Source organism: Idiotropiscis lumnitzeri, chromosome 15, assembly GCF_059441095.1.
Source record: "Idiotropiscis lumnitzeri isolate Australia: NSW breed Sydney's pygmy pipehorse chromosome 15, RoL_Ilum_1.0, whole genome shotgun sequence".
In the NCBI taxonomy this organism is placed as follows: Eukaryota; Metazoa; Chordata; class Actinopteri; order Syngnathiformes; family Syngnathidae; genus Idiotropiscis; species Idiotropiscis lumnitzeri.
The window spans coordinates 2,863,907-2,886,730 of record NC_142405.1 but is presented as its reverse complement, the minus strand read 5'-3'; the positions used below and the strand labels follow the sequence as shown (position 1 = coordinate 2,886,730).

Here is a 22,824-nt window from a genome sequence, read left to right as displayed (position 1 = left end):
GCTAACAACGTTGACGAAAAAATGCTGAATCAGCACCAAAACGTGACACTCTTTTTTTTAATTTTTTTTAGCCCATACACTAAATTGTAATTTGCTCTTAGTGACTTTCCACGGTCATTACCAGTGATATACACAAGGGGGCAGTGTAGCACCACTAAGGCAAAGGGCTCTGGACGTTTGCCAGGTTTTCTCTTGCGCGCTCACGAGGCCATCGCGTCCTACAACATTTCTGCTGACGGCCATATGTGGAGGAAAATGTTGATACAGATACTCAGCCCTCTCCATGGTTCGGAGAATAGTCCAAATATTGGATCTCTGGAACACCTGCTCAACCTAAACACCTGAATCTACATTTTGTGATTTCCTCGATTCCACTGTTACTTAACAGTGAGTACAATAATTTTTTTTCCCTCTGCCTGACAAATTCAGCTAAGACAATTAAATAGAGAGTCAAGAAATTAAACACCTTTTTTTCTGTTTCTTCTGGTGTGTGCAGCCATGAAACTGTTAGTTGTTCTTGGCAGAGGATAAAGAATGACCCACAATGCGCTTGACGGGTGAAGCATCCCAGCCAGGACTGACCCGTTCATCAGATGTTAAAATGGCATTTAAATGTAAAGTTCTCTGCTGCAACTTGGCCTTTGGAAATGAGACTACCCGACACATGCAAGCATGAATAAGTCATGTGTTTGAACCCCCCCCCCACACACACAAATTATGTAAGTCATGACTCAGCGGGCATGAAATACGACGGCGACAAGCTTTGCCTCTGGAGAGCAATGGAGACGCACTTACTTGGGTGCATTCAGCGTGCGGCGATCCACGGGGGGGCTAAACTCACGTAGCAGGTAAAAATCCAACCACTTTATCCTCATTAAATCCCTAACCCGCCTTCTTGTTTGTCCAAATCAGACCCTCTCCTTAACTGGGCGTTAAGTCATTTGTCTGGTCACAATTATTGGCAGATTCTCACAAATATACCGTTATTTTACAAAAAAAAAAAAAAAAAATGACTCATCCGGTAAAGCAAACAGGAAATCCGCCATTTTGGTTTGAAGCTGCCATTTTTGGCCAGTTTCTTCCTGTGCTGCTTCAAACGCAAACCTGTAGCAGAGATTTATTTTGATTGCCACCAAATTTCAAGTGCGTTTACTGGATGTATCGGACACTCTAAATTGTGAAAAAAAAAAAAAAAAAGAAATTCTGTCAACACTCAAAGCCAAATTAAAGTTTCACCGAGCAACACGCAATTTGGTAGACCCACAAAAAAAAATCTCAGGAAGGTCAGCGCCTGCCCAAAAGTTTTGCGTGTAATCAATGTCACTTGAACACGCTGGACTCACGTCGAAAACCTGCATTACTAGGCAAGAAGTTTCGACTGCATTAAAAGAAGAGGATGGAATCCTCCGTTCATTTTGCGTTACTTGGACAAGGTCACTGACGAGTGTTTTGTCTTTAAAAAAAAATGTTGCAAGGAGAAAAAAAATGTTTTGGAACGCCATGACTTTCGATTAATGCTCGCCAGCATCCTTGAACTCCTCGAGGCAATTTTTTTTGGACAGAAAGAAAGCGCATAAAACATCGTGTGAGTCCTCCTCAGCCCACGCCCGCGCGCAAAAGCATTCTTGTTTAAGAACCAAACGGGTTCTTTGGATTCTTTGCTCGAATTCATCATCAGGATCTGTCACTAAAAACAAGAAAACGATGTTATCATCCGATACCACATATTTGCCATGATTTCATCCTTTAAAGGAGACAAATGATTCCATTATTGCACAGTTTAAACACGTCACAATTTGTTGACGTGTTTTTGTCAAGGTAGTTTTAAATGAAAATATTGCCAAGCATCAGCTTCATTTAATTATCGCAGCCAATCGTGATCACGATTAAAATTCAATTCCGGGATCAAAATACGCGCTCAGCCGAGTGGCGCCCCCCTGTTGCAGCATGTGGCGTTTCCTCCTTTTCATAAATTACAGCAAGACTGGTCGAAGGGACGCGAAGCGGAAAATTCCTTTCGCATGGACTTATGAGGAATTACAAGGCAGCCCGTGTATGTAATGTTTAAGTCACCTTGAGCACGGTGATGTTCCAGGCGTAGCTCTCCATGGCCTTCTGGAGTTTGCGACCCTTCAGGCCCTCCTTTACACCGATGCGATGCAAGTCCTCGTGGAAGTCCAGTCCTGCACACATTAGGGAGGACACTGTCACTACAGAACGTGAGCAGATATTTGTGAAAAACAAAATGTTTGGCTGGCCATGGCTTTTATTTATTTATTTGTAATTTTTTTGTATTTATTTATTTATTTCTTGCATTTATTTATTTATTTATTTATTTATCTATTGTTTTAGTATTTATTTATTTTTGTATTTATTTATTTATTTATTGTATTAAATTTTTTTGGATTTATTTATTTTTTGAATTTATTTTGTATTCATTCATTTATTGTAGGTTCACAGCTAATGATCAGACCTGAGTTGCCTAAGACTTTACTTAACCCATTCTGCCAAAAAAAAAAAAAAACAAATAAAAAAAAAAAAAACAACTTTGACGGCAATAGACGTCGATGGCATTGCACGTCAATGGAGCAATTGAATTGCACCTTGACACTAATTCTCTCACGTATCAGTTGTGGCCATGGCGCGTATATTCTACAATTGTAAATGCAACTGAGCAACCTTTTCAATTTTAGTAATAAGTCCAATACACCCCCATTGCCAACTGCAACCCCAACATGACCTCAAGCACGGAACTAACTCTTAGAATATCCATCTGGAAGGCCCAGATGACGTGTTAACCGGGTTCGAGGCCGTTCATGATTATGACTACACCGATGGTGACAAGAGACAAGCGACCTCCTTAAGCATTTATCTTGCTTTTTAAATGTCACTCGGGTGCCGGTCTCTCCAAGTGTGTTGCCGTGGCAATGCTCCGACATCGGGGTGAGGTGCGCTTGTCGATGAAGAAACACCTAATCAAAGATGGAGGAGGGGACAGATTACATCCCAGGATATGATCACCGGGCTTTTGTTGAGCTGGCCAACAATGACCTTAATAAAAGCCAGATGGAGAGTGGGACATCTTTATCCCGGGGATTTCGGTCTTAATGGAATCGCTATCAAGTGGCCTCAAACTCGAGAGATAAGGAAGGGTGCGGCGGGGGTGGTCTCGGCAAGGGGCCAGCGCCTCACAGACGGCTCTCCGACCACTCTATTAGGAAGGCCTGCGTACGAGATTAGTAAAAAGGACTCAACCAAATAATAACTTCAATCAGCATAGTCAGTCCAAAAACTACTCAAGTACTGAGTAACTTTTTAATTTTATTAGTATGTTTTTTTCACTCCGGCGCAAATTTCACTTGATAAAAATAACATAAGGCAAATTCAACGCAATCGTTTCACCAGAGATTGCGCAACTGTAGTTTCCTTCCTCGAAAATAAATCATTTTGAATTTATGTTGAGTTTAAAATACTCTGACAAGTACAATTGATCTCAAAAGTTACTCAAGTAATTGGAACAAAATTAATGGAACATTTTGCCACCCACCTGTGACCGGAGCGGTTTGATTTTCACACTGCCACCTCGCCGGTTTAAAAAAAACAAAAACCAAAAAAAAAAACACGCATGCTGCGTTAAATGCTATTTTTAGCATCGGCCACAGGCCACTTAAAAAAAAAAAAACAAAAAACAAAAAAACAAAACAAAAGGGGCCAGTGGGCCGCAATTTCAACACCCCGATTTACAGAACGCCACTGAGGAGGATTTACAATCGAATAGAAATCAATGCCACCACACGGATGACACGGAGCCACAAATCAGCGGCAACTTTGACCTCCGGCGACACTCCGCAGGCGCCTTTAAGCGAGAGACGGATGGGCGCGATCACAAGCGAGTGTGTAATTGGTCTTTAAAGCCATAAACATCATCTCATGCGGCGAGGCATCCGAGGTTTATGTCACAAAAAATGCTTTTCCCCTTCATTAAATTGGGCCTTTGAGCTAAGCTCAGCGGCGGTGTGAGGCAGACGGGCTTGAGCGAGCGGGATGGAAGCAGCCTCAACAGGGAGCTTATGTTATTAAGAATTGTCGGAGATTGTTGCTACCTACACAAAAGGACCTTGTGTCATTAATGTTTGTGTTCCTTTATGTACTCTATAAGTTCCCCAATAAAATGATCAGAGCAAACCTGACTTCTTTGTTATTAGTTGGTTGCATTAAAAAAACATTGATTACATAAATGTTTACTGCTATCAACTATCCTAACATAGGAAAACATTTTTTTGAAATTGGAAAAGAAATGTTTAGTGTGGGAAGTTGGCAGAGCGACTTTTTCTATTACAAATTATTTACAATTTCAAATCAAATCCCTTTTCCAAAATTTTCAAATCCTTCTTGGGACAACTTAAAAGATACATTTACATAAATTTTTTTCATAAAAAAATTAAAATAATGGGGCAAAAAAAAATCTTTTTTGCAAATAATATATATATTTCAAACAAAATAAAAACAATGTGTGACATCAAACTAATATTTTTCAAATCCTCCTTTTCTACTCTCCATTTTCTAAATAAAATATAAAATTGTGAAAATATAACAAAATCAATCAAAAAAAATAACAATTGGAAAAGAAAAGCTTAAAAAAAAAAGCACAATACCAAAATGCTATGACAACATTAACAAAATAAAACCTTTTTCTTTAATTATCGAAATTTAATGCAGGCCAAAATAGAGCTCGAGCCCCTCACATGTGCACCCTGGTGGCAAATGGAGGAACTGCGGCGTGCGTCTCAGCTCTAAGTGTGGCCTCCCGTTAAACGGCGATCACTCGTGCCTTTGTGGCGCTAACTCACCGAACACCTCCGTGCTTGACTGGCCAAATGAAAGAAAGACGTCAATAACCGCACACCACAACATGCAGAGACAAAGTCGTGATTGCTGAAAGGATCATTCGGCACGTGATGTCATTTTGTGTTTTTAATCACGCGTGTTTGGCCCGAATAATCGTCGCATTGTACACCTCGCGATTGTCATCAGCCGCTGTGAAAGAAGTCTGTGTCAAACAACATCTTACTTTTAAATCGAGTCAAGCGAACAATGCCGCCGGGGGATGAATGACTTTTGTATCCCCGAAGAATATTTCTTTGTTTCCACTAGTTTATACAATGCACGCTGTATTGCGGAGAATACGAGGCCTCGTGAATTCTCCTCATTCATATTCTAATACAAGAATGAAACCTGAATAAATAAAGACTTCAGGCATGAATGATGCCACGGTTGCAAAGTTATGTACGCGCAAGCAGTTGGAGGCATCAGGTGCAGAGCTAGGAGGTGATAAGGAAATTACATTATGCGCGTTTCCTCTGCAGCCCGTTGAGGCAGCGGACGAAGTGAGGCTTGATTACAAAACAAAATGGTTGTTCCCCCAAACTTCAATTGTTAAAAAAAAAAATGTTTTGACATGAGAGGTTGTTGGAACAGCTGCAGGGCCTTCGTATTTACTTGCTGTTTAAATTTGCTCCGCAGCCCATTTCGGCAGCAAACTATTTCAGGCTTTATTACAAAAGAAAACAGTCACGTTGAATTTTTGATTTTCTCCGAAGCTCGTCCACGCAGCAACCTATTTGAGTGTTAATTGCAAAACAATACGGGGGTTCCATTTTTCCCATCGCCTACTGCGTTCTTGTTTCTAATTGTTCCGCAGCCCGTTTAGGCAGCAACCATTTCATCGTCCGGGAGCAAAAACGCAACCAAGAAACAATTGATTGTTTTCCCAGAGGCGATAAGGGCGACATCCTCAAGAAAAAGCTCCAAAAGCCCCCCCCCCAAAAAAAAAAAAAAAAAAATGCCAGCCATCTTTGCCGAGAATCAAGCTGAGCGTCCGCCCCTCCCGAGACGGCAGTGACGCTTTCAAGCTCTGCTTAACTCCACACTCATCCTCTTTGAAGACGACGGCGGCGCTGCACCGCGGGGACCTTTGGCCTCCGGGGGACAGCTCTGTGATTGAAGTCCCGATGCGCAGCCCACATGGCAGCGTAATTGCGCCGCGCCAATGCCCGGGCTCTTACGGGGGGGGGGGCATGTTTCGTGCGGCTCGGCTTAAATTGGTTCGTGCGACTCGCGACCACTGGGTCAAAATGAGCAGGTGAGCCAGCTCTTCTGGATCAATTTGGGCTTTTCATATCCAAACAGTCTAAAATGACATCAGAGCTGTCTCTCCACGAGACGCATAAATGGCGACGTCATCGATGAATTGATTTGTGTGCGGAAGAAAGTGAGTGCTCGCAAAATGAGGATATGAGCGAAGGGAATGTTGTGCTTCAGCCGTGCAGACCAAACAAGAGCGTTGAAACAAAGTTACAAGATTCAGAAAGATTTTGGATGAATTAATTACTGGGGGTGGTACGATGTTGAGCGGGGCGCGTGTGACCCTGGGGAACATGCTTTTTATCTTCTTACTACAATTGTAATTGCACCTCCACTCCACTAGTTGGCAGTGGCGCCCTCATTGCCCGTTGTGCATAACAAGTATTACCTCTTCGGTGTTGGTTTGTTTTGCAACGAAAAAAATACGATTTATAGTTGCGGTGGAGAGTGGGTGGTGGGGGGGGGGCACGAATTGTTTTCTTCTTGTGTGTGGGGGGGGGTGCGTAACAGAAAATAATTAAGAACGGCTTTAAATCAACTTCAAAATAATAAAACACACACACAATTCTCCTGAAGAGCTTTCGTGACCGCTGCAAACCATCACAGCTATTCATCTCCGCACTTTTCAAACGGGCTCGTGTGCGTCTCACTTTTGTCTTCTGCCGCAGCCTCTTTTTATTTCATTCACCTGCCCACTGACATGCTCGACACTCGACGCTGATTCACACGCACGCACGACACGCCGTGGCAACAACGGGCCTCGTCGTTAGCGGCTGCGGGGGAGTCGATACGCGGCGAGGACAAAAGGCGACGGGACATGTGACCGTTATGCCGGGAAGGACGTGGAAATGAAAAGATATATATATATATATATATAATATGCTGTTGTTCGTGTCTATTTGCAGCGATGTTCCAAATTAATTCATAATTTATTTGAGTTTAATCCGATGATACTTGTTTATATAACAGTATACAATTGGAAAATAAAAATGGTTCATAAAATTATAAGCAGAGTCAGCAAAAAAAATCAAATTATTAAATCAACGTTTACCACAAAAAAAAATAAATAAAAAAAAATTATTCAGCATCTTTGCATGCTTTCATACCTGCACGCTGCGCTTGCACAAGTTTGGAGTAGACCACGTCGGCCGACTCGATCAGTGTTCTGCTGTTCTGGATCATCTAGCGAAAAAGGAGATCGAACACAATTTGATTTTGGAAAGTACGAGTGGGCCTACCTGCTGTTGAGTTCGCTACTTAGGAATTTGAAACTTTAACGGCCGTCAATGCAAAAGGAGGCGGAGCCACCTCACTTCCAATTATTTATTTTTTGTCAACGTGTATTGTTGGAGAACATTTCAGAATTATTATCACAAGACTCGGCAGGCCAGATTAAATAAAGGCGCGGCCACCCTGGTCAAAGATTTGAAACCCCCAATTCAATACTTTTGAGGTAAAAACCAACGTCAGATTTATTTGTTCCGCATCGCAATTAATCCACCGCTATTCAAATTAAACGTGTTATTAAAACGCAGTGGCGCTCTTTTCCGAACCATTTTGCAAGTGAATCAAAAGTGCAATATTTGAGATGACATCTCATTTGTTTAAGAACGATACAGTCGTTCCTAAGATTTATATCATTCATATTAATTGATATAATTCAATTGTCTCAGCAACAATATAATGCTACCATCACAGAATTTGGTCCCGGTTGTCTCGTCCGTCAACCAAAGAGTCCGATCGGATCGCTTACCATGTCGTAGGCGTTGAGCACCTTGCGCAGCAGCTCGGGCACCAGCCCCTGAGCTTCCATGGTGGGGTAGGTCTCGCTGAGGTCCACGGTCACCCGCAAGGAGCGCTCGCTGTTCATCAGCCAGGTGGACACGGTCAAGATGCACTGCTTCATGTTGGCGGCCGGCGTCAGCCCGCAGAGCTCCTTGAAGGACACCATTGCATTCTGGGAAAGAAAGCAACAAACTTTTTGGTGTCCTTGTGATTGCGAGCCAAAAAAAATGATGGCATTCCTGTTCGGGTAATGCACTTAAGGAGAAGTGGTCGCGTTCCAAATGTCTTTGAAGGAGACAATTCCGTGACAGGAAACGAGAGAGCGCTGCTTGTTTGGCTAATGGCGACAGTAAAATGACAACACTCGTCTTGGAGCAGCGGCAGAATAGGCAGTCGTTAGTTTTTCCTGTTTGGCTTCATTTTGAAAAAAAAAAAAAGGCGTTCACATTTTTTGTCACCGTTTTAAATTTTATTAAACTATAAGAGGTATCGGTGTTCGGAATCTGCGAGTCAGTCTGGAAAAAAATGGTATCAAACATGGCAGAACAGATATTGAGAGCAAAAAGGTTGCAACCCTTTCTATTGTTTTATTTCCAAGTGATTTTTTTTTTTCCAAAATTAAAATAAATCGTTTAAAATTTAAACTTTCAGTCAACGCACTGACCCGATCTGGTATCCTTCCCGTAAGAATCTTCCGGTTTGGATTTTGGCACACAACATCACATCACACATCTTTGAGCGCATGCTATCCGTCACTTTGATTTAAATCACAGCCAGGAGAACAAACTGCAGCCAAAACACAAGACAAGTTGATGAATCGAATCCTGGAAGCAAACAAACTTGGAGTCAACCAGGCTGTGTTGGTATTTAAGAACCAGTCCACGTTCTTACTCTGTGAGAACCGTCTGTCTCCCCGGGCTGGACCTGCAGAAAAATCCGGTCCACATCCCAGGAGGACGTGCTGTGTCACTGCGGCCGGCACCTTTGCGGCGGCCCGGGGAACAATGACGCCGTCATCTGTATGCCGAAGCAGGACCACGGTGAGCAGCTCAAGTAGCAAAGAGAACAAGGAAAATGGACGAGGGACCGGCGCATAATTACACGAGTCGCACGTCCCTGCGCGATTGTCGAGCTTCGGTTATTTGCACTTGTTGTGTATTTGTTTTGGTTCACTCCGTTGCGCAATATGAGTTCACAGTGGTGTTGCGAAACCCAACAAGAGGCTTGTGTTTTTAATTACATCCCCCTCCACCCCACGCTCCCCACTTCACTCCCCTTCCCACATTTCCCCAATGGAAGCTTTGTATCCCCTTTACAGCAGTTCTTTTGTTTCTATTCCTTGCACATCTGCTTCACAGTCGGGGAAGTTTCTGTTGACAATAAGGCAAATCGGGTTTATTTACTATTTTGTTTGCAATCGGGAGGCACATTAAAGTAAAACACACAAAGAGCACGAAGGCGAGAGACTGACTTTTTTTTTTTCTTTTTTTAAACGCTACTGGTTATTATTCCAAGCAGACTGCCTGGAAGCGTTGCTGTAAGAACTAAATGATTTTGGTGCTGCAAGAAAATATTTTGACAGTTACTTGCTTATTGTCTTAATGAGCATGTGCCGTCAGATGTTTCTTATTTTGTGCAAAAAAAAAATCTTTGCTTTACAGTTTGACTGACGAAGCCCCTCCAGAGATGCGGCGGTTGATGCCATCTGGGTTGCTGGCGCTCGGCCCGGCGGCAACATCCATATCCAAGTAGCAGGCTCCAAACAACTGGCCACTACAAAGCTTTTGAACAGCATTTTTTTTTTTTTTTTTTACATTTAAAAGGCATTTGCTTTTATTTATTAAGCTTTACAAGACCCCCCCTTGTCTTTTATCATCTCATTTCAAAAACACACATTTCCATTTCAAAAAGAAAATGGAGAATTTGTTTTTGTGGGTGGCAAGTGTCGTTTGATTGAGTTAACGTATCAAGGGTCCATCTACTGCTTCATTTCCATGTCAAAAAACATTGACATGCTTCGATAAACGCCATGCAGTAATAAATATTGCCGTATTTAGAACTCGTACTGATGGAGACAATTACCCAAATTTGGACGAAGGAGGAGTTTCAAAGTAGTCCTCTGAATGCCTAGCAACGCAGACCATTTCCCCTGGGCGGTAATTGTCCCTCATTAATGATTACACTATTCATACACCGACTAATTGCATGCCAGTATTGCCGCTTTCTTACGGAACATTAATGGAGCGCAATTAGCCACGAGGCTACGTGCAACATGGCGAAGTGAAGTCCAGTCCAGTCGGAACACTTTACATCAAGTAGTCACCACGTGGTGTACTTAGTGAGGAAGGAAGTTTGCCATTGTCTAGCTTGGTGCAGCATTTAAAGTAAGTGATTTTTTTTTCCAATTAGGACATGTTTCTTAGATGCTAATGATCAGGATGGCTCTCCTCTGATAAGACTTATTACGTCACCTGCTGTATAGGAAGAGATGTGATGAAACGACAACGAAAAGAAAAAGTTGAGCCTTACCTGAACATTTTCTCTGAGGTCTGTGGCCTCCCTCAGGGGCTGGGTTGAAGCTCTGAAGAGTTCGTCCACCACTTTGATCCCTGTCGTCTTGGTGTTGGTGTACTCACGGGCCTTCCGACCTTTCCTCACTGAAATTCCTTTCTTGTGGGCCTTTCCTCCTCCCCGTCTGTTTGTGATGGCCACATGGACAAACAGCGTGGTATTGGGTAAGAACTCCCCAGTCAGAGACTGTAGGGGGACGTGCCTGTAGCCGGGCTGCAGGCACTCAAACGGGATGGTGTATTGGCCGATGAACTCATCTCCAATGTAGTCATCATCCAGCACCACAAAGCGTAGGACCGCCAATTCGGGCAAGTTGATCTGGAACTCAAAACTCTCATCAAAAATGGGGTTGTCGCCATTTTGGGACACGGTTTTGGTTCTTTGTTCGGCACAATCAGCCGGGATGCCATGAATCTCCACGTAGATGTAAGGTTCCACCACATCGCCCTTGGCCGCAGAGCCACGAGGCTTGGGGAGGTTCTGCCCGCTGATGACCTTAATGTGAAGGAGTTGGGCGGAAACGCCTGGCAGGGAATCCCGAGCGTTGGCACTGAAATAGGACACCTCCTCCCGCATGATGGCTGGCCGCAACACGTAACCACAGTTGCCATTTTGTCGGAACCAGCCGAGATTGAGGTCCATCATCAGGCCAGGTGTCTGGTAGTTCATGGCCACAATCTGGCAGCCACACTTCCAGAAATCTTGAGGGTTCATGTTACTGGCATCAATCCTCATCGGTGTGGGGTACACTCGGGAGAGAAAACGCTTGTTGTAGCAGACAAATTCTTCTGGAAACTCATTGGCGAACCTGTTTGCGTCAACCTCGTTGAAGGAGCAAATCTCCCAGTATTTTTGGTCCCTTTTCGATGTGTCAAAGTCCCTGAACCGAACCGATTTACAGAGAGACACAAGCTCAGAGAGTTCCTTGCACAGACGGAGTCTTTTGCAGCCCAAGCCATTAAGGTGGTCCCGGTCATCGACTCCGACTCGTCTGGACATTTCCAGACCCTCTTCCTCTTCTGTCACGTCACCCTCTGACTCTGTGCAGCTGGGCTCTAGCCTTTTACCCTTGAGAAGGATTTTCCCTTTGAGTTTCTCAGGAGAGGGGAGGTAATTTTCCTCTTTGTTGGGGGAGTCTACATAGAGTTTGTCCCCAAGAATCTTTTTCATGTGTTGGGCCATAACCCTCTGCTGGGGGATGCAGCAATGAGCGACTAAACAGAGGATCAGCGGATACTCGGAGCTCTCAAAAGCATATTGGTTGATGATGTCCAGGACTTTGGAGAACACTAGCTGCGAGGCCACAGAACTACCAACGTACACCACCGGTTCGTTATCAGGGCCGTCCCAGACGATGACCTCGATGCTGCGACAACCCATCCTCAGAACGCGAATGTAACTGCTGATGTCAGATGATCCCCAGAAGTGGTCTTCCAGAAGAGAGGCATTATGTGAAGAGTTGATGTAGTAGTGGGACAAGGGCTGAGTCATATCCTGGCACACACGTTTGTGTTGCGGGTCAAAGATGTGGCACTCAGAGGAGAGGAGGTAATGTGTAAAACCATCAATGGAGAGGTAAATCCCTTCCCTGCCTTCGGCCGACGGCTCATATTTCAGAACCATATTCCTGCACATGTCCTCTGTTACACCTTCTACACCTTGCTCCACCTCTACGAACAACATGAGGTCTTTACAGTCCAAGTACTCCTTGTTACTGGAGAACTGCATGAGCAAGAAGAAAATTTCTGGACGCGTACAGAGCTCGCAGTAGGCCTCCACAAACGTGTCCATGTTAATGGCCTCGCCATATTGGTCTTTAGCTTTCTGGAGTTCCTTGAACTTGAGTTCTATCATTGACTCTTTCATTCCAGGGTTGAGGCCCTTGATAATTTGTGTGGCCCTGAAAAGGTCAATGTGTCCATCTTTTTCAATGTCGGCGAGCTCAAATACCGAGCTAATCCAAGATGTCCGAACGCTTGGTTGGCTGGGCTCCACCATGTCGACGGTGTGTCGGCCGTAAGACACCAGATATCTCAGGCCCATCACCCAGGTGCTGACCACATCAGCAGTACTAGCAACCAAATCCAGCGACTCATAATTGTCCCCGTAGATAATCGAGAAGGCACATTCATCTGGGAACTGATCGGAGAGACCGTTGCTGCGAAGGACTGGAGTCTTCTTCCCCAATCGGACCTCCTTAATGCTCTTGATCTCGAGCTTCGCCTTCTCAGAGTCCTTTTTGGAGGGCTCCCAGCGGAGCCAGTGCATGTCCGGATCCAGCAGGAAGTATCTGTTGTACATGCGGGAGTTGGAGCGCACTTTCTTCATCTCGCAACCCTCCATCATGAAAGCCATGCAGGCCGCTGTGCTGTTGATCTTGCGGTCGCTCGGCATGGAGCTGAACGAGACTGTTTTCTTCCTCACCTGCCTCTGTTTGGAGCCGTCCTGTAAACAAGACAGAGATGGCTTGTATTATTCACAATATATGAGGAAGAAGATTGTATTCAGAACACAGCATTTTTTTTAATATACCATGATCCATAAAGCCAAATGCACACCGAAGTAAAATTTATATCCAAACCATAAAACACAACAAGACCCTATACCTGACATAAAGACAGCTTTACAGTACGCCCAAATCCAGAAAATGTGCCAAATTCCATAAAATGACAAATAACTCAAAGATCCCCGTTTAGATTGCCAAGTCTGAAGGCGATAAAACACGGGTGATCAATGTAAAACCTTTGCCATTTTCAATTTAAAAACAATAAACGGTTACGGGGACAAGAACCACTCCTGTACGTACAACAACTATACGTCTTAACACGGCCTCCTTCTGACAGCTGATACTGGCACCGATCTGTTGTATCGGCGTATATATACGGCACGCTTCGACTCAAGGCACTCTGGAGCACCGCCGAACCATCCGTCTTCCTCCTGACAGTCTCGGGAAGATGAGGCCCGGTACATCAACCTGATTAATTAGAAAACCTTTGTGTTGAAAGGAGAAAAAAATGACATCATCATGGCTCGCTAATGTTGCCCTTGTCGTACATCGGCTCTCTCTTATCCGGCGGAGGTAAAAAAAAGACGAATGGTGACGTTGGTCACCACTTGCTGGTGACGATGGGACGACCCAGATCAGTTCTTTGCCTTGAGAATTAAAATATATTGTCTGGTAAGTTACTTTTGGATTGAAGTACCATTCACACAGAGTTGTCATCGATTTTGGAATGAGGACTTTGATTTTTGACTTAGTTTCTGAACACCCCCTTTGGTGAGTGTTTTATTTCCCCCCTGATCGTGTATAACGTGCATGATTTAATCTGTGTTGTTTATGTGGTGTTTAGCCAAGTCAGAATATGAAATTCCAGTTTGATATTTGTAGCTTGTCTATATTTTATGCAGCTCCCTTAGGACTTCGCTGCCAGATATCCTGTGATGTCAGAGACCGCCGAAAAAAAGCCTAACGTCTTCGCTGTGATATGACGCACACAACATGTATTTGTCGAGCCGCTTGAATGTCAGCTCTCGTAGGGCGCATGGAGCAGCTCACCTTCGTTTGAACACATGGGAGATGAAGCTTCCCCCTTAGGAACGTCCCTCGGGACTAACCTGCATTCCGTGCCGTGGCCTACTTCCTCTCTAGCCCAGCGCTGAAGCTCCTGCCTCTCTTTCTTCACGGAAATTCTGTTTGCATACCGTCCACGATACCGAGCACATTTTTGGTCTATAGCAAGTTATTCGTCAGGGGGGAAGTAGATAATGTGGAGTGAAGACGATTTTACGACCTTGTTGATGCTCGCCACAAGTGCATGGCTCGTCGGATTCGTGTCTGATGACAGACCCTGACAGACAGAAGCCAAAATTTTCCCGAAAGGCTTCAATCATCCCCATTTGATTGAAGAGCAAAACCCGGGACGTGACGTTCATGATGGGAGGTGAATTTCTATTTACGACCGACACCCAACAAAAAACTCTATTTGACTTTATTCGACGTGATGGCTGAGCAATGCCTTCTGATGCGTCAGCGCATGGAGGTGCGGAGAAAAAGCAGATTTCCAAAGTGGTTGTTTACACTGAGCGCGGTCATCGCTTGACTCAGTTCGGGAAAACTCGTCAGCGACAGACGTGGTGACAGAAGCGGCGGGGAGTGAGAAATCAGGTGCAGATGGTGAGGAGTCCTCCAGAGTGCCCGGGTCCGCTGGTGCGATCAAATCACATCAAGACGTCAGAGCGTAAAAAAAAAAAAAAAATCACAAAGCGCTTTGCCGTTCTGAAATTCTGAAAATGGAGACACTGGAGGAATATATTGAATAGCACGTGACTCCAAATGACTCAGACGCCGCCACCCCACTGACCCCGTACCCTGAGGCACAACCACACCTCTCCTCAACACTGACGCAATCGCCGCACATTGGAGCGTAACCTGCCAATTTGAACCCAAGGCGGCGATCACTCAACCTTAATCGACTGCACTCCCCCGAAAAAACTGCACGCGCAGAAGCATCTGTTGGTAGAGAGGAAGAAAGAGAGGTGACGTGGATCTATGCTAACAATGTTTATTTGCAACAGGTTGGTGTGGGGGGGTGAGGAGTGGGGGGCGGGGGTGCATGCGGCGGCGGGGAGGAGAAGCGGCTGATGGAGACTGAGAAAGAGAGCGGGCGAGTTTAATGAGTTTAATCACTTGATTTGTTTAGATGTTTTAGACATGCTGTGCAACCTCAATGCCAATAAAGCAAATTAAATCTCACGGTGGAGAAAAAAAAAAAAAAAAAACACGTCATGGTTGGGAGGGGGGTCTACGGTTGGAGAAAGACGCAACGGACACTTATGCAAGATGGTATGACTACTAAGCGTGTTTATACTGGATTTTTGAAACATGAAGTGGTTTAAATTACATGAATGGATCTTAAGGCAACGCTCACGCAATATAATATATGACAAAAAAAAAAAAAAAAGATAAGCAGCTTCAGCTCAATCCTGTAAAACATCAAGGTTATTCTGCTAAGTGATTCAGCCCAGTCACCAAATGTGTTGCTATAGCTGTTGCGAAATGCTGTGAACATTTCTTTGAAAAAAAATAATCAAATAAATAAATAAAAAATCTGTCGGTTAATTCATGATTACGATTTCTGTTGATTGTGTGGAATCGATTGCTGACACTTGAGCAATTAGCTTTGTGGTGTGGGGGGAGTTCATAGTGATTTTTTTTCCTCCTCAGAAAACAGTTGACGGGGTGGGGGGGGCCGTTGGCGGTCGACAGTCGTAATTGTTCAACCAGTTCAATATTTACATTTGCAAATCTTTACGTGTGCTGTCGACACCAAGTTGGACAGATTTGTGGACTCTGTGCCTGTGACCCGAAGATTGCGATATTGCAGGACACCCAGAGGACCACAACTGGTTGTGTTGTTGTGTGTCTTTTTATATTTTCTCGTGCCCCTCGAGTCATTCGCCACGGTAAAAATGACAAAAGAGACAAGTTGCATTTCTGATCAGAGATTTTGAACGAAGGTCTGAGCGATAATTCAATCTCAATATTTATCCAGATATATAAACACGAGACCATTATCAGTGCGAAATGCGTTCAATAAAATGTGGGATAGAAATAAATCAGGAAGAGAAGAGGCTACAGTATGGCGTTAGATTTGTGCCACAATTACAAGCACATAAGAGGACATTTTGAGCACAAATGCGTTGTGTTGAGTGCAGCCGAGTCGCTCGAGTGCTCATCTGTCGAGTGCCCAAACGAAGAAGCCGCACTTACTTGTTGGTGGCATACGCACGCTATGTTCAAATAAATAACTCAAATCTCGCAATGAGATGAGACTTTCGGATGGTCAAACCCTCTTTGATGCGCAGTGTTGTCATGAAGTTACAATCAGGTAACCCGCTAACAAGCGGAAGTAGACCCGAGACCAGGTGTGGGCAAACTACAGCCCAGAGGCCACATGCGGCCCGTTAAAAGTTTTAATCCGGCCCGACGAAATTTAAAAAAAAATAAATTAAATAAACCTTAATGTTTTATTTTGTGTACCGTATTTTTGGACTATAAGGTGCACTTAAAATAATTACATTTTCTCAAAAATCGACGGTGAGCCTTCTAACCGGGTGCGCATTATGTGTGGATGTCAAATGCAAGTAGTTTGTAGTTTGAATTATGTTCTGTAACTGGTTTGTTTCCCTTAATTTGCAGTAATGCACTTTATATGGAAATTTCCATAAAATCGACCTGCTCAATAAGACTGCGCCTTATAGACTGAAAAATAATAATTTGGTCACTACACATTGACCAATACAGAAATTGCAGGTTACGTTGCATTACAAAGAAATAAAAATTTGTTTTATGATCTGATTATTTTGAATGGTATTTTTGTTTCATTCTAGTTTATCCGTAACCCATAATTTTTTCTTATTTTGATTAGGTTAAAAAAAATTTTTTTAAAAAAAATCAATATATATTGATATCAACTGACATATGACATGAATTACTTATATTGTGGTAGACTTCTCAGCCTAATTGAACAGATTTAACCAACTTCTGAGAAGGTGGGGATGGGGTTAAAAAAAAAAAAAAATCCCTCTTAACTCCGTAAACTACAGGATAATATTTGGGCGTTTGCTTCACAGTCTGGAAATATCACCTTCAAATATTGCCTTCATGAGATTTTCAAGGGAATAACGCAAGACAGCAAAGCGGCAAGTAGCAGCAAGTCGGCCTTGTCACAATTTGTCACCTAAATCTGTCGCACGGGCGGAAGCCTAAAGTCTTAGTCATCTCAGCCGCGCATTGTGCGGCACATCCCAACATCTTCGTGTTGTCGCTAATGTGTGAATTGCTGTTAGAGGTCTAGGTGGAAATGTAAAAAAAAAAAAAAAGTGTGACTCGAGTGTGTGGACGTGCCTCAACACCTGCCCCTTCTTTGCAGAAAATGGATTTACACTTCCATCCGGGAGGTCAGTTGACGCCGGGTTCCTCGGAATGCGGCGTCTCCCGCTTGCCGGTTCACATTGCGCGCGCAAAGCTAATAAGTGGAAAGCCTCCAAAGCACCTTGTAAAAGAAAACGACACAACGAGCAATCTTGCTAATTACCGGCCCGTCGGGAGAATGGAGGTCAACGCTATCAGGCTGTCAAAGCACACCAGCGCCGCAGTCCGGTCTGTCCAAACGTCTTTTGGCTTTCGCAGACAGTCCCGAGGACGCTCGATGTTTTTTATGCGCTCGGGGCCATAAATCACACTGCGTCATTTTTTTATTTTTTTTTTATTTTGAACAGATGTAGCAAGAGCACTCAGACTCCACACTTGAGTAAAAGTACAGATACGGATATCAGCGATCTAAAGTAGAGAATATTTTGTAAGATTTGAATTCAACGCATGCACGGCCACGCGGCGCTCTCCTGCGGCCGCCATCGTCGCGCTTCCCTCGCCGTCCCCCGCCGCCACTCTGCTTCTTTTTCCGTGACCTTGCATTAGCAGTGGGGCCAATTATATTTCCTGCGGCACCTCGTGCACAAAGGCTGCCAGGTGAGCGCATGTGTGCACGTGCGCGGGCGTGTTGCCGAGCAGCGGGGTTGAGTACGGGTCCATTTCAAGACCTACTCAAGGTCGTCTCGCGCTCTTATCGGCCGGGCCGTCTCGGACCTTGTCGAGATGCCAGCTCCGTGAAAGCGGCGTTAAATCATAACACGGGGAAAAGGCAAACGGAAGAGCTTGTTTATGCCTCGCCATCCTGATGCTGATGATTGTCTTGCGAATTCAGCGGGGGTGGGGGGGGGGGGGGGGGTTGTTTGAAGGTCGCTCGTTTGCCTCCTTGCTCGTCTGGTCACCCACTTAATTAATGTGTCTCGTTGTCCCGTAAAGACAATGAGAAACTCCGGAGCACAAGGTTCCAGAAGCTGCATCGGTGTTTACAAATGAAATAAAAAAATCAATTAATTAATTCAAGAAAAAGGCAGTAATTTGGCATGGAAAATATCTCAACTACAAGTGCGACTATGAATAAAAACTTGAAAGTGCCTTTCAAGTGACCCGAGGATTCTTCTGTAAATTTTCAAGTAGACGCAGAGTATCAGGAATCTTTATTAATGGTTGGCACCATTTTAAGTCAAAGCGTAACAAAAACGGCATTTATGATGTACCTCATGGCTCTGTACCAAACCCACTTCCCAACCACACAACCAACAACCATTCGCAATGTTTCTGACTCCCGCTCGTCCTGCATTCATTATCACCGCGGTTTTCCTAATTTCTCAAATTGTGTTCCAGGCGCAGGCCACTGAATGTTTGCCAGAGATGTTGGAGAGCGACATGTTTGCCCAAAGACGGCCGATCAAATTGTTGACACTCGGGTTTTGTCATGTTCCATTTTCGCATCCGTTCATTTGCATATCCTTTCACGTTATTCTTTGGTCTCCCACTTCATCTTTTAGCTGTCACTCCAATATTTTCAGCACCCCCCCCCCCACCGTGTTCTCTGTGTCATGTTTTATAAAAAGGGAATAATCAGCGCCACGGGTGACGGAGGAGGATTTTTCACTTCCTCGAAAGCAGAAAACCAGCTTGCTATAAAATAAACTTTCTAACGGTGAATGTTTAGATCAGGGGTGGGCAAACTTTTTGATTGGCCACATTGGGTTCTAAAATTCGACGTCTTGGAAAAAAAAAACAGTATTTAGAAAATAAAACATGAACAAGGTTTATTCATTTAATTTTTTCAAGTTCAGCGGGCCGGATGAAAACGTTTAACGGGCCACATGTGGCCCCCGGGCCGTAGTTTGCCCACGCCTGGTTCAGATCATTTCCACAATATAATATAAGTTTAAATCGTGAGTCGACCGGATTCTCCACATCCTTAAACGAGGAAGCCGAGTGTGTCCGATCACAACAACAAAGCTTAACTTTTCCGTGGCTCGTTGAGGCAAAACCGAACTGGACACATTCTCATTCTCAGTCAATTCCAACTTGCGCTCCGAGTTCCCACACTAAAGCGCTGACCTACACACCGCCCGCGTAGCCTCGCATATCGCAACCAGACAGAGGAAGTTGAGGCCGGGCAGGAAGCTGACCCACAACAAAATGTCATCCTGCCAGTCGCATTGCAACAGATCCTCCCGCTACCTAAAGACGCAACGCTCAAATAAAATGATAAGCTGACACAAGATTACAAACGACTGCGCTGCACTGAGGCAACTAATAAATGTTATCTAAACAGAGCCAAATGTGCGTGTGTTTTTTTTTTTTTTTTTTTCTGAGAAACATCAGGGGGGGTTATGCAAGTCTGAACACATGATAAATAACCTTTACGGAGCACAAGTTTTCCATTAAACGTCATCTAACTGACTGCATGACACGGCAGCCTTGGTTCTTGCTTTAGTCAATGCGGCCTCGCGAGCGTTGACCTTGACAACAGTCTGCATTGCAGCGAAGAAAATAACTATTCGCCCCCCCCCAACAACCACCACCACCCAACTGCAGTTTTGCTCACACTGGATTTTATATTCGCCTTTCTACACTTTTTATAGGCGGCGTGTTATTTAACAAGAATCATCACAGCTGTCCAAAATGAACATATCCCGCATTCATTTTTTTTATTGGAAGCAAACAAAAACTCTCGAGATGGTAAATAAATAAGTACTGTCAAGCTTGGATATTGATGCTGAGCAAACACATGAGAACGTGCAAAATATTGCCACAAAATTTTCAAAAAATTTTGGTATTCAGATATCCTATCAAAAATTGATAATTGAGTAGTCCAATGAAATGAAAAAAAACAAAAACATTTTTGTGTGAATACAGAAGAGAAATAACCATTTCACTGAATAATAAACAAACTTATTTTCATTCATAAATAATTAGCATTTTTTTTACATTTTCTTCTCTAAAAGACATTTGTGACAAAGAGATGTCTTGACTGAAGGAGCGATTTTCTCAGCTAAAACAGCAAATTTGGGTCAGCCTGCTTTGTCATTTTCGTCTATTAAACTGCCATGCTAGGCTACATGGGCTACTCACTTAGCACATAGCTGCTAGCCACCAGACGCTAATGAAAATAAAAATTCCTCGAGCATTTCGAGGCACTTGAATTACTTGAGGACAAACATTAAACTAAGAAAAAAAGTGCAACAATGCACAACGCCATTGTCATGCTAACAGTTAGCATCGCTATATTCTTTAGTCACCCCTAATTAACGCTCCACAACTCCGTGTTGTGACGTTTTCATTCTTTTTCGGCACTTATCTCCACACATGTGAAATGTATTAACACACAAATCTTTTCAATTCACTTTACAGGGTCTTAAAGCAACCTCGATCTTCGGATGAAGCCAAAGCAATAACTAACACCATTGGTGTTTTTATAGCGTCATAATTCACACTGTTCAAACTGCTATTGTTGCACTTGAATGCATCAAACGAAGAACAACTACTGCGGTTGCACTACAGCTAGAAAAATAATGTACAGAAACACACTTACACAGAACCGAGTGAGCGTTGGACAAACTAGCTTCTCTCGAAAAAGTCTGTCTTGAAAATGGCCACGCAAGCGTATCTGCAATTTAATCCACACTTCTCGTTTAAAAAAGCAAGAATATATTTTACATTTTCAAACGGTCGCCAGTTACGACTTTCGGGTGTTGATTTATCATTTCGTTTACCGTTTCACTTCCCGACGTCACCATGAAAATCAAGCAAACAAATAAGCGGCGTTTTCTCTCTAAGCAAGTCCACCATGTGCTCTAAGGTTGAAGGGCCCGGTCGGTGTTTTAAGCTATTCTTTATGTCTCTTATATGTTGACATGCACAGCGACTGCTTCTATGCAAAGCCCACACAAGATACGCCGGCGCAGCTTCATGCCGAGTACGTTCACTCTCCAAACGCCTACCATGTGTGTATTTTTAAACAAGCAAAGCGCAGCAGCCATTCAAACGGCACACAGAGCGGAATGGAAGGAGGCTAGAACTGGCAGGTGTTCAGTGGCGGCCCGGTCACCTGTGTAGGTGCCCGGTACTCAGTGTGGGCAAGAAGAGCAGCGTGGCTCACTAGCTATTGTTTGCCCGAGGCAAAAATAAAGACTCGCTGTCTGAGCTTTGATCAATGATGCGTTTCTCCTTTCTGACACATTCCACGCCTGCGTCCGCGAAGCCCACTCAAGTCTATAAATAATACCCGTGAGCCTGATCCTTGGCCGGGCGCCTTCAGTCTCGTCAAGAGGTTGGCAAAGCGACCGGCGGAACCTACTGGTGCCAGCGGAGGCAAAAAAAAACCCATCAACGCGGGTAGCTCATGATTGTTTGTTTTGATAAGCGTTGGGGCCTTGTGTGCGGACGCTTTGGAAAAAGGATGGTTATGAATTGGGCTGGATGATTTGGGAAATTAAATGAACTGCAGTTTTTGCGATTGCGATTTAATATTATGTTGAGTTTTTTTTCATTTATTTGTTTTTTTTTTTTACGCAATAAATGGACCAACTGAAATGAAGCCGTTTCTCCACCACAAACTGCCGCCTTTATGATTTGAAAATTACACTCTGTGACATGATGTCAAATTTGATTCATTGTTCAGCCCTAACCTAAAAAAATAAATAAATAAAGGGGAGATATCGTTTTTATCCCATATTAGGTCTCAAGAGAATGCAACTATACCGTTCCAGGTTGCCGTATTTTCCGGACTATAAAGCACACCTGCATATAAGCCGCAGCAGCTCCAAAAACAATTAATAAAAAAATAATAAAAAAATAAAATAGACGATCTACACGCCGCATCAGGCTATAAGCTGCAGTTTTTTTTATGTTGAAAATAAATAGTTGTTTACTGCATGTACAGAACGATTTTGTACTGTGAATGCACATAAACAGATTGTTAAAACATAACCTTTCAACACGGCAACAAATTTGCTAATGAAAACGGAACAGACACAAAAAAAAAAATCAAGATTTATTTAGTGTATTTTCTGAACTATAGAGCGCCCCTAGTGGTGAAAGACCACTAGGGGCGCTCTATAGTTCAGAAAAATCCAGAGAAAAGCCGCACCGTTGTATTATATTAGCTGCATGGTTCAAAATCTAGTAAAAAAGTGGCGGCATATAGTCTGAAAAATACGGTAATTATTTACCATCTTGGCATAATTGCTTCAGATAATTAATGTCCTGCCCTTTTCTTTTGAAAGTCGGGAAAACCTGGCGCACCACACCGCCAATCTGTCATTCCATTGAATTAACCATTACCTTTGTGTAGTGACTGAAAGATGATATGACAAGGTTTGCAAATACAATACATGCAAATCCAACTTGACAAATGACACCTTAGGACCGCGGCGCTG

The 22,824-nt window shown here is 43.6% G+C and overlaps 1 protein-coding gene and 1 long non-coding RNA gene across 2 annotated transcripts in view; both read right to left on the bottom strand.

Moving 5' to 3' along the window:
- Positions 1–22,824, bottom strand: part of LOC148322177 (inactive phospholipase C-like protein 2) — a 44,031-nt gene that overhangs the window by 1,616 nt on the left and 19,591 nt on the right. The window contains exons 2-5 of the mRNA XM_088316224.1: positions 10,459–12,945; positions 7,898–8,101; positions 7,251–7,326; positions 2,074–2,183 (exon numbers count right to left, since the gene is read on the bottom strand). Coding sequence (XP_088172350.1) covers positions 2,074–2,183; positions 7,251–7,326; positions 7,898–8,101; positions 10,459–12,945 — 2,877 coding nt within the window. The remainder of the gene's footprint in view (positions 1–2,073; positions 2,184–7,250; positions 7,327–7,897; positions 8,102–10,458; positions 12,946–22,824) is intronic.
- LOC148322178 (uncharacterized) lies at positions 8,497–9,099 on the bottom strand. The gene is made up of 2 exons (XR_015846596.1): positions 8,821–9,099; positions 8,497–8,715 (listed from the first exon to the last, which is right to left on the bottom strand). It is a non-coding gene; the product is annotated as an uncharacterized LOC148322178 (long non-coding RNA).